The 17876-nt window shown below is 35.8% G+C and overlaps 1 protein-coding gene across 1 annotated transcript in view; it reads right to left on the bottom strand.

Annotated features, from left to right (window-relative positions):
• Positions 1–17876, bottom strand: part of LOC140160862 (serine/threonine-protein kinase DCLK1-like) — a 99047-nt gene that overhangs the window by 5718 nt on the left and 75453 nt on the right. Inside the window, 7 exon segments of the mRNA XM_072184185.1 lie at positions 3179–3295; positions 6224–6401; positions 7501–7578; positions 8209–8401; positions 8404–8488; positions 9299–9418; positions 10363–10420. Of these exon segments, the coding sequence (XP_072040286.1) occupies positions 3179–3295; positions 6224–6401; positions 7501–7578; positions 8209–8401; positions 8404–8488; positions 9299–9418; positions 10363–10420 (829 nt within the window).

Raw genomic sequence — 17876 nt, 5'->3', positions numbered from 1 at the left:
CAGCTGGTCCTATATTATGGAACTCATTGCAAAAATCTTTAAGAGCGCCTTGTTCAGTGAAACATTTCGGGAACATGAACAAAAGACACTTAATTTCAAAATATGATTAATTGCCAAGCATTGTAGATTTTTTGGTTCTTGTTTGTTTGTTTGTTGTTTTTAATTTTAATTTTTTGCTGTTGTGTTTTGTGTTTGAAAACTTTTCTGTTAAAGGGGATGGCTATACCTCTGGCCTTTCGGCCATCCTCCTTGATGGTATTTTGATGTAATGATATTTTAGTGCGTACATTTTGTATTTTTATGTGAATTGTGGAAATGAATAAATGAAATGAAAAACATGTGAAAAGAGGTTTTATGACTCAAATGTTTTTGATGACTCTACCCAGCAAACACAAAATGTGACGTGATCAAGGGGAATGAGTCACAGGTCGACCCTGGTCAAAAATGAGGTTTACATATCGTTATGAATTCGGCAGAGTGACGAATCGAGAATTTTGAGCAAATTGAGTTTTTGTATGCTTATGATTATGTTTCAGGTTTCAGTAGTTATTGAAATTTTGATTTGGACGAATCGCACCTAAGTGCGATAAATTAATTTGGCAGAGAGACGAATCGTATACTTAGCTGTACAAATCAGGTTGACCTATAGTATTGTATAGCGGGAAGCCCCGAATTTTCTATATTACATGTGCTATACTAATATATTTGATACCAACATATCGCTCATTCTACAAAATCCGGTGCCAATCCACTATAAAAATTGAAAAAATAAAAGTTGTTCAAAAAGACCTGCTTTTTGTGTTTTTTAAGAGTAAATGTATCACTACTTTCAGATGTAAAAAATTAATACATTGATACCTCTGTTTTACTTCTTTCCAATAACGTGTGTTAAAAGGGGGTAACATAGCTCACAGCGTTTTGGTGGAAAGTGCAATTTATTTTAGAATTACACAAAGACGTTTTAATCACTAAAAAATAATGTTGATAAACAATATAATGATGGTGCGTTATCTAATTAAAAAACAACAAATATGTAAAGAAATCGCATTTATTCAAAAAAAATATTCAGGGTTAGATGTGACACTTGAGCAGTGGAAAAGCATTTTTAGCGATTTTTGAGCCTTTGCAAGGGTTAATCAGGCTGAAGAAAGCATTTAAAGTATGGAAAACTATATATGTCCGTGTAGATCTCGTTGAGTTCTACCAGAAAAACAACATCTTTGATGCCCTAAATGCTTGACAAACCAAAGAATGGAAAAAAGGCTATTGGCACGCATTTTGTAGAATGAGCGATATAGCTGTAGGTATCCTCATATCCAGTGATACCAAAATAAGTACAAACATTCCCCACATGATATTGTTATGGTTTAATAATGTGAGTGCGCGCCCGTGAAATTGGAAAATCCCGGAAAATCATACACAATATATAGGCCAATATTGTTATTTTTGCTTTAAAATCCTTAAGTTTTTGCTAAATATTACAGGGATATGACTATTTATAACTTATATAGCAAGTTAAGTCTACATAGACCAGTAATAAGGACCAATGGAATGGTACCTAGATTTTCGGCACTCTGCCCTGTTCATAACGATATGTTTCTAAAGAGGATAATTAGATCTTTCAGAAACTGAAAACCCCATGTTGATACAACTTTTCTTTGCAAAGTTACGTCAATTTATCAAGCGGTGAAAACAATATAAAACAAAAGAATTTTAACACTTTCATTACCAATATATCAAAATCAATATTAGCGACATCCAACTCATTACCCTTGATCGTGTCACATATGTGACCCGTTCTGACAAAACCATGAACAAGTCGCATTTTTGACATTTTATGATTTGAATACAAATGTAAGCACTAGACAATAAGCTTTAAAATGATACTAAAATTATATAAATATCATTCAATACTTTTCAAGATATGGATAATTTTGTAAATGGTACCTAGATATTTTTGCCAAATTGCTATTCTGAGTAATGGGCCAATTAGTTTCCTACCTTAACACAGGATTGAATAGGGATTATCATAGTTCAACTGTTATTTATTGATTAAATAAACCTCTTTTTAATAAGTACTTTCAAGGATTTGAAAGTTCACTTAGTCCCACAGTCAAATAGCATGAAATTAAGAATTCCAAAATTTCATTTTTTTGAAAACATGAAAACCCATCAACATTATTTTAAAATGCTGTCAAAATGTTATTGTAAAACAAATGTTTTGCATCAAGTTACAAAACTGTTTTCTGAACGTTATCAAAACATTTTATACCTTTTATATAATGTGAAATGTTTTGTGTTTGCTAGGGAGCCAATTGCATTTTTTATGACTCAAATAGCTCAAAGTATTAAATAATTCAAGCTTAAAACAGGCCAAATAACTCAGTGTGAAATTTTGGTGACTTCATTGACATGGTACAATTTGTTAAATGCTGAATAAATTAAGAGTAGGTTATTTCTTAGGAGTGGCCAAGCAGATTGTCATCAAATACCATAAAAATAACATATCATCGCTTCTACCCATATCATCAATGTTGAATTTTGCAGTGGCAGACTCAAATTATGTGTTACCCTCTATCAATATTAAAGTCACCAACGAGCAACACAGCTAAATACGAACTGGCATGCTCGAGAACTTTTTCAACACAACAGTAACTTAATCCCTCGGGGGCATATACACATTAATATAACATACAAATAGAAGAGCAACTTGTCCATACACTGGGGCAAGGGTGTCAATCCGAAGTTGATCGTGGGGGACACAATGTTTTGTAAATATGACTGTGAAGTGGCATTGGAAAATTGTACCAAATGAGTGCCAGATGAAGGCATTAAAAATGATAGTTGGAAAAACTTGAAAAATGTTCAATATGAAGGCTCAATTGAAATTTTGCAGTTCATTTCCAGTGGCTTGCCGATTACTTTTTAGCCGGGCTTTTTAGGGGGCGAGGGCTTTGGCACTTTGGCCAGTGAGTATTATTCCGGCCTGATTTGCTGGGATACTTGCACGCAAAAATGATGTTTCATACTATTTGAAGTGAAAATTAATTACAGGCCAAGTAAATGATTCAAAACCAGCTTTAAATGAAGTCTTTGATTTCATGCACAAATTGTAGACTAAGTTCATGCAGTTAGATTTTATAGAGGGGCGTTAAATTCACATGAACACCATACTTACAGCAATAAGAGCGATTCCAGCAGATTTCATAGATGTTTTTGGTTTGATGTGGAAATTCATGTTGAGTTTACTGCAGACATCTATAGGTAGATCACGATCTGGCGTGGAGTCATCACTCTGTAGAATAAAGACAAAAGATAAAACTATTTTGATATTGCATGATACAGAACTGGGAGTTTCATATGATTGCATGCATCATCATCATCAGGGCTTGAATTTCAGGGAGGCCACCGAGACCATTACCTGCCATTTATCAGTTTTGGCCTTGGTGCCCCATTTGGCTGCAGAACAAGTGACAACAAGATTTCTCCACACACAGCGATCTTTGGCAAGTGCAGATACTGTTTGTTCTGCTTGAAACATGCATTCATCATACCATAGCACCAGGAATTTTTTGAGGGGCATTGGGGCGAAGTGAATTTCAGGGGGGGGGGAAAAATCGACAAATTTTGCGCAAAATTGCCGCAAAAAGTGGAAATTTAGGTAATTTTGGGTTTTTTGCCTCCTGCCTAGCACACATTGATATAGGTTACATAGGAGGAGCATGGATGTCCAGGCTCTTCCAATTCGAGGATGTGCTCCAGGAATCTCAGCCGATAATTCCTTACACAGTGAAGAGGCGCAGAGTTGGTCATGGTCATTTATGCTGGTGTTTAATCATGAAGAGGTAGAAAAAGTGTCGGGTTTGCCATCCATGTCCTGCGACAATACCCAGGATTACCAACCATAGATGGTCATGCAGGTAGCATGGATAACTCACTACCATCACTACCATTATGGATCACATTCTCCACTCATCTGGTAAGTTTTAAGTACACATACTTTAAAAGTATGTCTAAAGCCAGAAATTATACATCTTGCAAAGTTTTTTTTTTCAGAAGATGAGTTAAGCTGAAAGAGTTTGATCCCAATGCTTAGGCAACAAACCAATTTGGCTGCCTGGTACTTGATGGAGATTTATTTGAACCAAAGTATACAGCCCTAAGGCAACAAAATCAAAACCTTGTTCTGCTTCCCGACCGAACCAGATTTTAAGGAATTGGTGGGGGGAATTCCTGTACCAATGAATGATGACCCAAAATTATATTTTTTGTATTTCAAAATATTGCAAAATATTTTCATATTTTGGTGATTTTTAACATTATTTGCACAAAAATAAGGCTTGACCGATCCTCTTGAAAGGTCTGTCCACTTGTAGAATAGGGTTTTTTTCATTTCCTAATGCTGCTGCTTAATATATAGCATCCAAGGTATGTGTTGCCACTTTTATATTGCGGTCTATTACTCCATCATATTGAAAGTCGTCATTATGGTTCACTATTCAGTGACAGTTTATACTGAACACAAACACAGTGGGTGGTCCCATTGTAACATGTGGTGTTTTCTACTTCACATTGAGGCCACCCAAACATTCTTATACTATACTCTGATCAGCTCGTAATAGGCGGGACTCATAACATCGTGGATTGATACAGAATGGCGTACACACAGCTAGGCGCAGCATCTACGCGAACTGCGCTTTGCGTTTTGCGTGAATGACGCGCACTTTTATGAATTTAAGCGTGCGTAAGTTGGAACATTATTGACTCGCCCATTAACAAAAACCAAATATTTCCCGCCTATTGAGAGCTGATCCTAGTATAAAGCCTTAGGTTATATAGGTTAGGGTGAAGTTTAGGGTTTGGATAAGGATTGAGGTTATAATAATAACTAAGTTATTGGGTTTTCGGAATAATGACCCTTCTCACTATCAACTTTTAAGCAGATTTTTATGTTACTGGTCCAAAAACATGAGGCATTGAACGTGTCCAAAAGTACAGCGCGTACTACGTGGGGTGCGCGCCCATGCAATTATACAATATTTATGCACGGCTAGCAATTTCCTAATGTTTGATCTGATTGGTTCTCACTATCTAGGAGTGTATGAATTGTCATCAGTGCACCTTTCACTGGGCGCAGTTTCAAATCACGAGTGTTTGCTGAAAGAGCTGGCATACACATACTCGCATTTAAAGATGCCGAATAGATGCATGTGTGAAACAGCTGCCTCTCAATGTTGACATCACTGCCTCACCAGGAAAAAGTGTATAATCATACACAAGGGTGGAGGCAGCCATTTGAAATACAAATTTGTTGAGTATAATGTGCATGTACACAATCATGTTCAGTCAGGTGACCTTTTATAGTCATGTTACACATTTATAGCGCCCTCAGACATGCATTTATAATCACAGACTCTATCATATCAAAACGTTTTAGCTGTGAGAGACCCATTACAAACTGCGACATATAACTTCTTTCCAACACTGCTTATAGGGATCACAAGGTCAAACGCAATCTCTGTGTGTAGTTCAATGCAGTCTCAGATTACCATCTTTAACATTTGTGAAACCTCAACATACGAACCGGCTCACTGCACGGACTGTGTACAGAATGCGGCAAAGACCAGTACCTAGTTCAAGCAGAGGTGATTTGGGGTTTTTACTCGTACCAATTTTTTTCAGATTTTTCGCTCTACGCGATCCGGCGAGTGAGATACTTGACAAATCAGATTCTTTCTTAGATGATAAGCTTGGAAACATCCCAAGCTTCAATTGGATACCTCGACCAGGTATACAATGGTTCCATGTCATTATAACGCTTTGAGATCAATGGTCAAAATGCGTAGAAAATCATAGAAAAGTTGAAAACGTGGATTTCAGGCAGAAAACGAAACATTTTTAATACAAAGGTGGAGGTGAATAAAAATTATTGGCGAGTAAACAATATCATCTACATTATTTTCGATGCGATCATAAATTGCAGGACATTCTCATGTTTGTTTTGGTATATCGACTGTGATATATGACTAATAATTTCAAAGTTGTGATTTTAGTAATACAAATGTTTTGAGAAAATGTTTGATTTTTGTTGATGTCAGTGGACTGCACGCTGCCGGTTGTTAATGGAATGAAATAAGAAAATGAGTAATGATGCTTAGGGTACCCTAACGTTTTGATATGAATCCAGCATATACTGGCTTCAGTGATTTGTGCCTGTACTTACAGCTACCCATGGATGGTCCAGTACTTCAGCAGCTGATATACGTTTCTTGACATTTGTCTCCAGCATACGTGATATTAGCTGCTTTGCTAAAGTTGAGATATCATCCCAGAAAGGAGAGATAAAAGTGTAATCACCGGTCACTATCTTGTCAAATAACTCATCTTGGTCACTGGTTTCACTGGGAAAAAGAAGAAAAACTGTGATGTAACAGACACACCTTATGAATCATTGGATACAGCAACACTGAGATATTGGCAACACACAATGCTCCTGGAGCACAAAGCCTAACCCTAACCTCAGTGCTCCAGGAGAATTTTGAACTTGTATACTACACAGGTGCAGAACCATAATCAAACAACATATAAACCATCACAGCCAGGATGAAGTCCTTGAGTACGGTTACACAGGATAGACAATTAGCAGTAAGTTTCTTGTGACCCAGGGACATTTCACGCCAGCTCAACTTTTCCATGAGAACAGAATATAGTGACACAAATAGATTCATCAGGATTGCCCATTCAAATTATATAAAATGTTCTTACACAAATGCAAATAATGGTGATGTTGACATACCTCAATGATGTTTTCTCAAATTGAATGATCAGTTTTGACCTTTTTTGTTGGTAGCTGACGCTGTCAATAACTGATCATATGTGTGCAGAAGGAAGTAGTTAATGAAGTGTATGAAAAATCATATATCAGTGAAACTTCCACACAGACTTTTTGACATAATTTAGAATGAAAGAACATAAAACTGAATCTGACTTGGCATCGGATTCACCATATACCAGGGCCCAAAGAAAATCATCAGTTGAAAGCGCCCCTAAGAAATCGGCTCTCACGGACCATGTCGCTGAGGACAATCATGTGATAGGCTGGGACAAAGCCAAAATAAGAGACATTGAATCCAACAGAAAAAGAAGACACATAAAGGAATCAATATGGATAAGAAAAAGGGGACAGGCTAATACACTCAACAGGGACTGTGGCAACTACTTCCTCCCACACATATATGATCAGTTATTGACAGCACCAATTTTAAACATTTTGATAAATAAATTTACCTCAAATCATGAACTTTCTGTGAAATATGTCTAAAATATAAATTTCAAAAATCAATTGTAGAGGGGGCAAAGGCCTGCTTTTGAACTGAATGAAGATGTCTGCATTTGGAAAATCCACACAATTTCTGGCTACAGGCCTGGGAAGGAGATTCCCATGGCTGAAAATAGTGGGATAAAGTCTACTAAAATTGTGGTCTGCATCTTAGTGTTTACCTTCTGAATGGAGGAAACCCACAAAGTAGAATGTATGTGATAGTACCAGCAGCCCAGATGTCAACTTTGAGACCATATCTGTAAGTGAATACAAAATATTTCACATTATTGCAATAATAATTTAGGTACACTTTTAATACATATAATGTGCATGCATCTGTTTATGGAATGTAGAAAGCACCAGGACACAGCAGTTGTGTGATACTGGCAGCTTGCTCAACCAAGTATGTGCCAGTTAAATATATTACTGTATATTCTCCAAGTTAATGTCCCCCTCTAATAAATGCCCTTTTAATATGGTGTTTGCAATGAAAAGAACCCTGAAATAAACACCCTGACAAATTTACAGGGAAAAGAACATGCAATGTAAGTAGGTCTATGGTAAGCTTAAAACTGTCGTCATGATTGGGCAATTGCATGGACAAACCCTATTTCAATTTCAATTTGAAATGATCTGCTCATTGAGGAATACAAATTGGACAGAGTTTATGACCAGATCATTTCAAAACAGCAACCTTTAAAAGTGTGATGTCATCACAGCCACTTAGAACTGCCGACAGCTAGAAACGCCACAGTCATAGAGTGAACAAGGTTCCTGATAGGAACTGAAATAGATTGAATGAGTACCTTATTCTTTTTGGGTCTATTACCATGTATTTAATTGACTTTTATAAACAATCCTCATGAATCTCATTTATAACTTCTTACCCTGTTTCCAAGATAATCTCAGGTGCTACATAAGTTGGTGTGCCACACACTGTATACAATGGCCCCTTTACCACAGTTGCTAGGCCAAAATCACCCAGCTTAAGAGACTTGGTTCCATCTTCATGTTCACAGACAAGAAGGTTTTCTGGCTTGATGTCGCGATGTACAATATTCATGGAATGAAGATACTTGAGGCGCTGAATAAGTTATGGACCATGCAGCTGGCATCACGTTCAGTGTATTTTGTGGCAGTTGTGATTGCATCAAATAAATCTCCTCCCTAAAATTACAGACACCAAATATTCTTGTTGAAATTCTTCACTGATACAGATGAGTATGTAATTGTTATGAAAATTCTGTTTTATTCACTTATTTATTTTGCTTACACAAGATTATCCACTCTTCTTGAATGTCATTATGCAAATATTATACACAACAGTACCAGAAATTCCAGTTCATATTTTAGGGGCCGGAGTAAAACCTCAATTTTGCTATTATTTGACTCATGTAGAAATGCTGTAACCAAGGGAAATTCACAGCTTTATTTGCATAATTAAGGCAATTTCTGGTGTGTTTGTGCATACAAATTGTGTCATGTTCCTGTGATGATTTATAAAAGCAAGGAAAAGTGTTCTTTGAGACTTGATTTTGAAATAATATAAAATTAAGGATGGCAAGTAATTGTTATTGTTTGCAGGGTCTTAGCTAGCCACCGTCACCCGTCTTGGATCGGCAGTTTGTTCCTGGGACAGACACACTTAAATGGCTGTGACATATGCTAAATTATAAAAATAATGAATAAGTTCTGTGAATTTTGGACAGGCATTTTTGGTAAAAAATGATGGGAATTTGTCAACTGCTAGCTAATTGGTGGGTTTTTTTCAAGCTTGAGAGGCTTGCTATTGTCAACAAAGAACTTTCAACATAAACTTTTGACAGATTTTTACTTACTTTGATTACATGTAGTCTACAACCATAACTTTCTTGCTTTTACATGATAAACTGTAAACTAAATGCTATTGAATTTTGACCATCATAAGTTCACATCCAAGTATATTTCACCTGATTTTGATAGAATGTATCAATTTACCTTGACAAGTTCCATGACCAGGTAAAGCTCTTTGGGGCTGTCATAATCTCCTATGAGAAGGATGATATTAGGATGTTTCATACGACGTAAGATGGACACCTCATTCTCTATCATTTTCTCCTGAAAATGTAGAAAGAATACAAGATCTGATGATTATTAACATAATGGAATACAAAATAATGAAAATAATTTTATCTCATGCCCTTGCTCAGAGGTGGTTTAAATTGTTGACTATGTTTCTCTTATGCTCTTAAAACATAAATGTTATTTTTCACTCGGTTATAGTGGTCTTAGAAGAAATGAGGGTACGGGGATGTGCAGCAGATTTGGATTTTGGTGCATTTTCAACCATTTAGTTTTGACTCAGGTGCATTTTCAGCCATTTTGGTTATTACTTTATTGATGGCCCTCAATTTCATGAAAGTTTGGTTCAAGAAAGGGTGTTTTTTCAAAATTTTCTCGAAAAAGTGCCAATTTTTCACAGTTTTTGAGCAAAATTGCAAAAATGTTCAAAAAATTGGTATAATTTTCTGATAGTTTTTTGGAGTCCATCCCAGCCACACATTCGCACACAAACCAAAGTTGTGAAGAGGGTAGCTATGAAACTAGTTACATTTATAGGGCTTTGTCAAGGTTTGCTCCCTTATAATATCAGATTTTATGAAATATCTATTGATGACTTACAAAACTTACTTTAAAAAGCTATGTCATCAATTATCCTCACATTAATATCAATCTTTATAGAGGCCCTGCATGAAATTATCGATTGGCTCCAAACAAAGGATTTGAGCCGGTGTCCTTCATCGTAGTTATGGCGGAGTACAGTCCATTCAATCAAATGTTGTCATCAACCTATTTGATCGTAGTGCAGGGTTATGTGAGTGAGACGAACTGACGTCACGGTAGATTGCAATCATGCTTTTGTTGAATGCATTTGAGTAGTCCGCCATATTTACGGGATGATACGTCACATGCAAGGCCTCTATAGCATGGTTCAGTGAGAAATATCTTATTTTAATTCTGATTTTAAAGTTTTATATAATCACTGAGCTAGGTTATCTTACCTTCCCTTTGCATTTTTTCTTGTTGATGATCTTCAAGGCATATTCCTTCTTAGTGAATCTAAAACAAAAGAGTTATAAAAATGCACATAAATAGATCTGCATTTTTGTTTGATTATGATAATAAATCTTAAGTTATAGATACTAGTACACTGCCACTGGCTTCTATGTATCTGATTTGGTTGAAGTATACATGAGTGTTCTCACAAAAACTGTAACATACAAGGTGTCCCATAAAAAGGTTACATGTAGAAAATGAACCACATTTTGCAACACTGTCATTTTTTCAGAAATTATTTATTCATCCTTCTTGTAATTGTCTTCTATTAAGTTTCAACTCCATATCTTAAAAGCAACTTATGAGCACACAGTGACAAGAGTGTCAAGAGTTACCAATCATCAAATATTGTACAACGAAAGTTTGAACACAAGCACAATTTTTTCGTATTTTTTCTTATTACTTTGATTTGTCTCTTATTTATTGCACTAAAGAACCATATTGACAAATTCAATATTACTCATCTTCTTAAGGGATCTAAAATGAGCGTTTATTATGCGTTTCGACAGTATTTTTTGTGGGACATGAGAGCACCTCAGACCTATCAGAATTGCATTCTGAATACTGAAGCATGTCTTTCTGATATCAAATAATTTTCATTTTTGAAAATCACAATATAATACAAATTTTATGACAAATTATAAAAATTTGATATTTTTCAAATTTTTATATATAACAGTCCTCGAAGTAAATTATATAAATCTAATGATATATTCTTAAAGTGTATAAGGGAGGAAAAGCCGACGGTCAATTGAAAATTTTGACCTTTCATACTGAAGATATGGATTTTTTTCCCAAAAAGACCTAATTTTTTTGGTGTTTTTGGAAAAAAAAATCCATATCTTCAGTACGAATGGTCAAAATTTTCAATTGATCGTCGGCTTTTCATCCCACCTACATACACTTTAAGTATAAATCATCAGATTTATAAAGTTTACTTCAAGTACTGTTAAATATCAAAAATATCAATTTTAATGATTTGCCATAAAATGTGTATTAAATTGCTAATTTCAAAAATCAAAATTATTTGATATCAGAATGACATTCTTCGTATTCAGAATGCAATTCGATATGTCTGATGTGCTCTAATGTCCCAAAATAAATACTGTCCAAAAGTTCATACCCCAGCCCTTAATTGACTCTTCGTCATAAAAAATAAAGGAAGAGAAAGATGGTCATTAGAGAGGAACGCTTTTTTGGTCAAGGCATTTCTGCATGCTGTATTTCCTACCATCAACTTAATGAAATTAATAACAATAATATTTGTATTGGAGTTTGTTGAGTTGAAATAACTGCTGTGTTATATACTTAAAGAATATCGTCCATTTTCTGACTGAAGTCTCAAAATAAAACTGAACAAATTTAATTCTCTGTTCAACAGAATAATATACTGCATCTGCCATGCTATTGCTGGATCTACTCAAATGACCTGCCAAATACAATGTACGGGCAATGAATCTTGTGTTGCATTATGTCATGTAAACATGGTAAACAGCTAGCTCAGGAATGCATGGAATGTGGGCTAAACATGCACATTGTGAACTTGACATTCACAGGGTTACTAGTAGAGGGTAGATTATATCATGAAAAGGACATTTATATCTGTTAACATTAACTAAGATTATTTTTAAAAATCTACATGTAATTTTTTTTGGCACACCCTCAAAATTGCATTGACACAAATTGTACCATTCCTTCAAAAGTACACATGGTACAAACACAACTTCGGTGTCATTTCAAAATTGTGAAAAGTAACATTTTTGGCATGTTTATGTTTTCGTGGAAACAAGGCACAATTTGTCGGTGTATTTAGGAAATGTAAGTTGATATGATATCTAAAACCAAGTAATATAGAGTTTAGTATGCAGATTTGCAACTAAATTGGTCAAGATTTATAGTTTGATTTAGAAGTGTTAGCATCATACCTTAAAAACATATCCTGTAAAATGTCACTTTTGTTTTTAGTCACATTCTTAAAAACATTCAAATTATCATATAATTTGGATACATAAATGTAGAGTAAGCCAAAGAATTAAGGTACCAGTTGTTTTCATCGCTGTATATCCTAAACAAAGACCAATATGTCCAAATTAAAACAAGCAGCCAATACCTGTACTCTTTAGCTCTGATTTAAGACCTTATTTGTTGAAAATGGTTGATAACGGTGAACTAAAATCTAAGGAAAAAGCGAAATCAAAAGATACACTTTTGTGTTCTGATCAATGAAAACACAACGCCAGTTTTAATGTGCTAATCAATGGAAGCACGACACTTAGTTCTCTTGTTTGGGAATGCTTTGTGTACAAATCAATAGGGCATGCAGATTTCACATCACCAAATAATGTCTCTAAACACCTTCTGTCCCGATGCAGTGTTTTTACATTTCGATAAAAGTTAACCAACCATAAATCAATATCAAAAATCAAAAGAAAATTGGCAGATTTTGTTAAAAATTTGTGCCAGGTATTAGGCTTGAATCCAAACATCTGCCAAGATTTAACAAGACTCTGAGTCTGTACTTTTATTCGGATTTCTCAAGACGCCAGTTTCTAGGTAATATTACAAGTGGCGCTATTCTGAAAATTGGGTGGTCACCAATATATTTCTTTTTGTTTGTTTACTTGCATATTTGTTTGTCTTTCAGGAAAATATTACTTCGAAAAATTGAGTCGCTTCGTAAGGTAGGTAGAGCCATTTGAATAGAGCCCATTTTGTACACAAAGTATAGGAAACTTTAATAGTATTGTGACCTGCACTGGAGCAAACTGCAACTTTTAACTTTGAATATTCCTTGGGTTTTTAGATTGCCGTGTCTTTATTTCTTGAACAATATCAACAAATGAGGTCTTAAATTCGATCTAAAAGATGCAGCTATTGGCTGCTGGTTCCAATTATGACATATCTGTCTTTGTCTAGGATATACAGGGGCTGAACATAACTGGTACCTTAATTCCTTGGCTTTCTGTATATAATTTAGCCAAACCAGTTGCGTAGCTAGGGGTTGTGGCACCTGGGGCAAAGATGCATAATGGTGCCCACCCCCACCGATGCACCCCATCGTTGAAACAATTGCGCCCAGCACATGAAAATTTGCACAAACACCATTAAATTTGGTTATAATGAAGTTGAATTTTGGTCTTAAATTGATTTTTCAAATGACTATTTGTGCTGAAATTTTGCGCGCGGAGCGCACACCTTGACTTTCACAGCTTGTATGGGGCGCCGAATTGATTATTTTTATCCACCATCATTTCGGCGCCCCCTAAATGTTTTGGCACCCCCCTAAATGTTGCGCCCAGTGCATGTGCCCCCCTTCGCTATGTTACTGAGCCAAACGTTTATTGTGTAAATGTAGCAGCTTCTTAATTTTTAACTTTTTAACATATTTTGAATAGATAAGCCAGAGTGCCTGATTAGGAACTTTGGTCTAAGCTTTCCAATAGCAGTTTATCCCGACCATGACACGACTGCTTCTTCTTCAGTCCTGTTCTAGCTACACATCAAAAACACATGATCATAGGGACAGTGGCATATGCAGGAAATTTCAAGGGGGGTGTAATGATGGAAAATTTTGTGAGAATCGGGGGTATGTATTGAAAAGAAGCGCTTGGATAAAAGTTTGAAATCGAAGCACGCGTATGCCCATGAGTGTCATGGTGTTGGGTCCGGGGGGGGGGGGGGGGGAAGCCCCTGGTGGGGGGCAGGGGGGCTGGGCCCCCCCCCGAAGCTCCAGGGGTTTACATCATTTTCAATGCAAAATACTGTCTCAATTTGCTTTATTTTAACATATTCTTCTGAAAAGAATTAGATTTAGATTACAAGGTAAAAATCATCTGAAGTTCATAATTATCTCAATTTGCTTTATTTTAACATATTCTTCTGAAAAGAATTAGATTTAGATTACAAGGTAAAAATCATCTGAAGTTCATAAGCTTGCGTATCTGAAAAAAAATGCAAATGCTTTTCAGCTGATTTGCTATACGTGCATTCTGTGGGGTCCAGGGGCCCGCTTAATGGCCCTGGTGGGGTCCAGGCTGGGGTGAAGCCCCCTGGTGGGTGTCTGGGAGAATCACACGAAAGCTCCAGGGTTTACAGCATTTTCAATGCAAAATACTGTCTAAATTTGCTTTATGGTAAATTCTCTATCCATGTCAATTGACAATTAAAACATCCCCCTCAGACACCCCTTGTATCTTGCATGCACGATGTGGCCATCAATGTGATGGCCACGTGTTTTTACATTTTTTTTTTCTTCTCAAATTTGCCCCCCACTGCTGACTGCTCTAGATCCGCCACTGTTAAGCTAGCTAGTTAAGCCAAAGCTAGTTGAGCATGCTTTGATGCCTATTGGTCTTGAGAACCAATCTATGAAATTGTCTTGAAGCATAGTTGGTCAGCAATTCTAGGGAATGATTCACCAATTACCAAGAACCAGAAATGCAAATGTGTGTACTATAGATTGAATTATCTGACCAGTCAGTTTGATTGGTCATTAGTATTGATTTGGAATAATTTGGCCAGGTAATTTGGTAGTCACCATTAGAGCCTGTACTGTGGCAATTCAAGTAAATTGCATGTAGAACCTGTGTTTCTATCAATGACATAGATAAATGTTGATCGCTAGAATTTTGCCATTTTATTGAAAATCACACACTTTACATCCTGTTATGAAATGAAGGGACCTAGCAATAACAGCACCAAATGCTACTAAAATGTTTTCTTTAAGTTCATATTTTTGTTTTTCTTAAATTGTTTCTGTTTTGAACATCTTGTTTTATGTGTGTATTTAGCATGTATGGAATAATCACACTCACTGTACTCTAGCATAGTAATGCTGAAAGCCAAGCACATTCTTAAATCATCCTGTTGCAATAGAAAAGACACGACAATGCCGAATGAAGCCGACAGCTGTGTCACAAAAGTGGTGTCTTTTCTTTGGCAACACTGTTGAAACCTATGTGCTATATTTACATAAAATGAGGATACACTAAATGTATTTAAGTACATAATTTATTCAACTCCATCTATTGATACAGGAAAGAGTAGATTTCTTAGCTAATTTAGTAAAATTTGGTGCTGTTTTTTGTACAGTGTTTCATCTCATTGCTGGAAATTTAGGGTATGATTTATAACAAACCGGTAACAAGCAAGCAACCTGGAGCGAAAGACTTCATTGGTTCAGCAAGCAGAGGGTGCTGTCCTTATTTACCTCATTAGCAGTGTTCGAAATTTTGGTTGTCCGTTCGCCCGGGACAACCAAAACATGCACCGGACAACCGGAAATAATGCTTTAGTTGTCCGGTGGACAACCAAAGATCTACAGCCAAAAGTCACTTTTTCAGCATTTATGTTTGCTCAAACCTGACACAACCGATGAATTGTTAAATATTTAAGAGTAATTGTTCATAAATTGACTACACTCACTCCACTTTATTGGTCACATGTAGTTGTTTCAGATTGTGGCAGCTTATGGACAACCCCTTTTATTTTCTTATTTCGGACATTAATATATGGTATAAAAAAACCTATAAATTCCTTGAAATTCCATTTTAATCCATCTGCAATATGAAGCAATTCAAGTATGGCAGGATGGGTGGGAGAACTAGGACCTAAGCCAGGTATGGTACAGCATATAATAACTATACAGGACAATACAAGACAGACAGCATGACAAACATCCTGCCAGATTGACTGATAGGCGAATAGTTTAAGGGGTACTACAAACAAGAAGAAAATTTGTGACTATTTTTGCATTTTTCTCAAAAACTAATAACACACTGATAACAAAAGTTATGTATATTATTGGGGCAAAGATTCCAATTACTACACTGAAATTTCAGTGCCTCAAGACAAGCGGTCCCGTATATATGATAAAAAATGAGGTACATCCTAGCGGTACCTTATTTCTTATCATAAATAACGAACCGCTTGTCTTGGGTCACTGAAATTCCAGTGTAATTGGATTCCTTGCCCCTATAATATACATAACTTTTGTTACCACTGTGTTATTAGTTTTTGAGAAAAATGTAAAAATAGGCACAAATTTATCGAGGGGTGTAGTACCCCCTTAACATTGTAGTTTACTTGAAAAATAAATGGAATATGCAAGGAGAGAGTAGAAGAGCATTGGAGTGAGACAGCTATAGCACAGGATATCAAAGCAGCTTGCAAGACAATGAATAAAGTAGAAAGTATAGATAAACTGGGCTGGGTTATTCCAGTTGAAATTCAGACACCCCTATGGAAGACATGAGCTTAATCTTCCACACAGGGAGACACAGGGCAGGGGTGTAAATTTCAAATGGAATCACCCATTCAGGAAATCCAATTTGAAATCCACACTCCCTGTAGCTCCCTGTATGGATGTCATCCATAAGCGTGAATTGATTTTAACTGGAATGGCCCAATTGGATAGATACATAGTTTTCAAATATCAAAATAATGGTTTGAAAAATAAATCCTGATAAACAGGTTATCAAAATACCTTTTAGTTTTAAATATATCCATATGAAAGTATTTTAATACTTTCTGATGCTAAGTTTAAACACTTAGCATCAGGTCACATACTGGTAAAAGAGTAAAGCATTTCCTATATATGACAATGAGCATGTTTTTACTAAAACATATGTTTCTCTGCACCATTACCAAAATACCTTTTTAGGTGACGGGGGAAAAAACCCCTGTTCTATGGGCGACTGACCTTTCAAGTAGGTCTGGCATTAGGCCTTTTTTTTGTGCAAGTGCCCCCAAAATATCTGTAAATATGTTCCTGAAATTGTTTTGGCATTCATTTGTACAGGTAGGGCCCATAGAACAGGGTTTTCTTTTTTGTTGTCTATACCAGCATTATACGTCCACTATCCACTTGGTATGCAACTTGGTCAAATGTTTATACTAGGTTTGATTTTGACATATTCTGTTGAATGGAAATAACAGTATGGGCAGTTTCTATTGACAGGTTGCCTTGAGTCCAACATCATAGTAGAAACATGCTAAATGTCACAAGTTTAATGTGCACCCAGCAAGCACAAAATATCTTATAAAACAATATTTCAAAAAGCTATAAAACATATAAATAACTTGAATGTTGAATTACTCAAAGATTAGGACAATGTTTTAAAACATTCTCTCCCAAAAATATTTAAAAAATGAAATATTATTGTAAATTTTTTTTTTGCAAATGTTCAAAACAACCTTTTGCGAATCGTGAAATAACATGTTAGTGAGTTTTGTAGCAACCTTTAAATCTATTATTACAATGCTTTAATAACTCAACATATAGACGTTTTCTGCTGACCATTAATTGATCTTTCGACAAAGTTACAAAAAACATTTTGTGTTTGCTGATTAAGGCACAAGGGTTATATATCGTTGCCCCGATAGGTCCTGATGGCTCTTTCTATCATACCCTGACCATTTGCATAGTGCTTTGATTTTCAATTTAAATGAAAAATGATAA

The sequence above is a fragment of the Amphiura filiformis genome, chromosome 9, assembly GCF_039555335.1.
Source record: "Amphiura filiformis chromosome 9, Afil_fr2py, whole genome shotgun sequence".
Lineage (NCBI taxonomy): Eukaryota > Metazoa > Echinodermata > Ophiuroidea > Amphilepidida > Amphiuridae > Amphiura > Amphiura filiformis.
The sequence above is the reverse complement of the archived record's forward strand: the minus strand, read 5'-3'. Positions and strand labels throughout refer to the sequence as shown.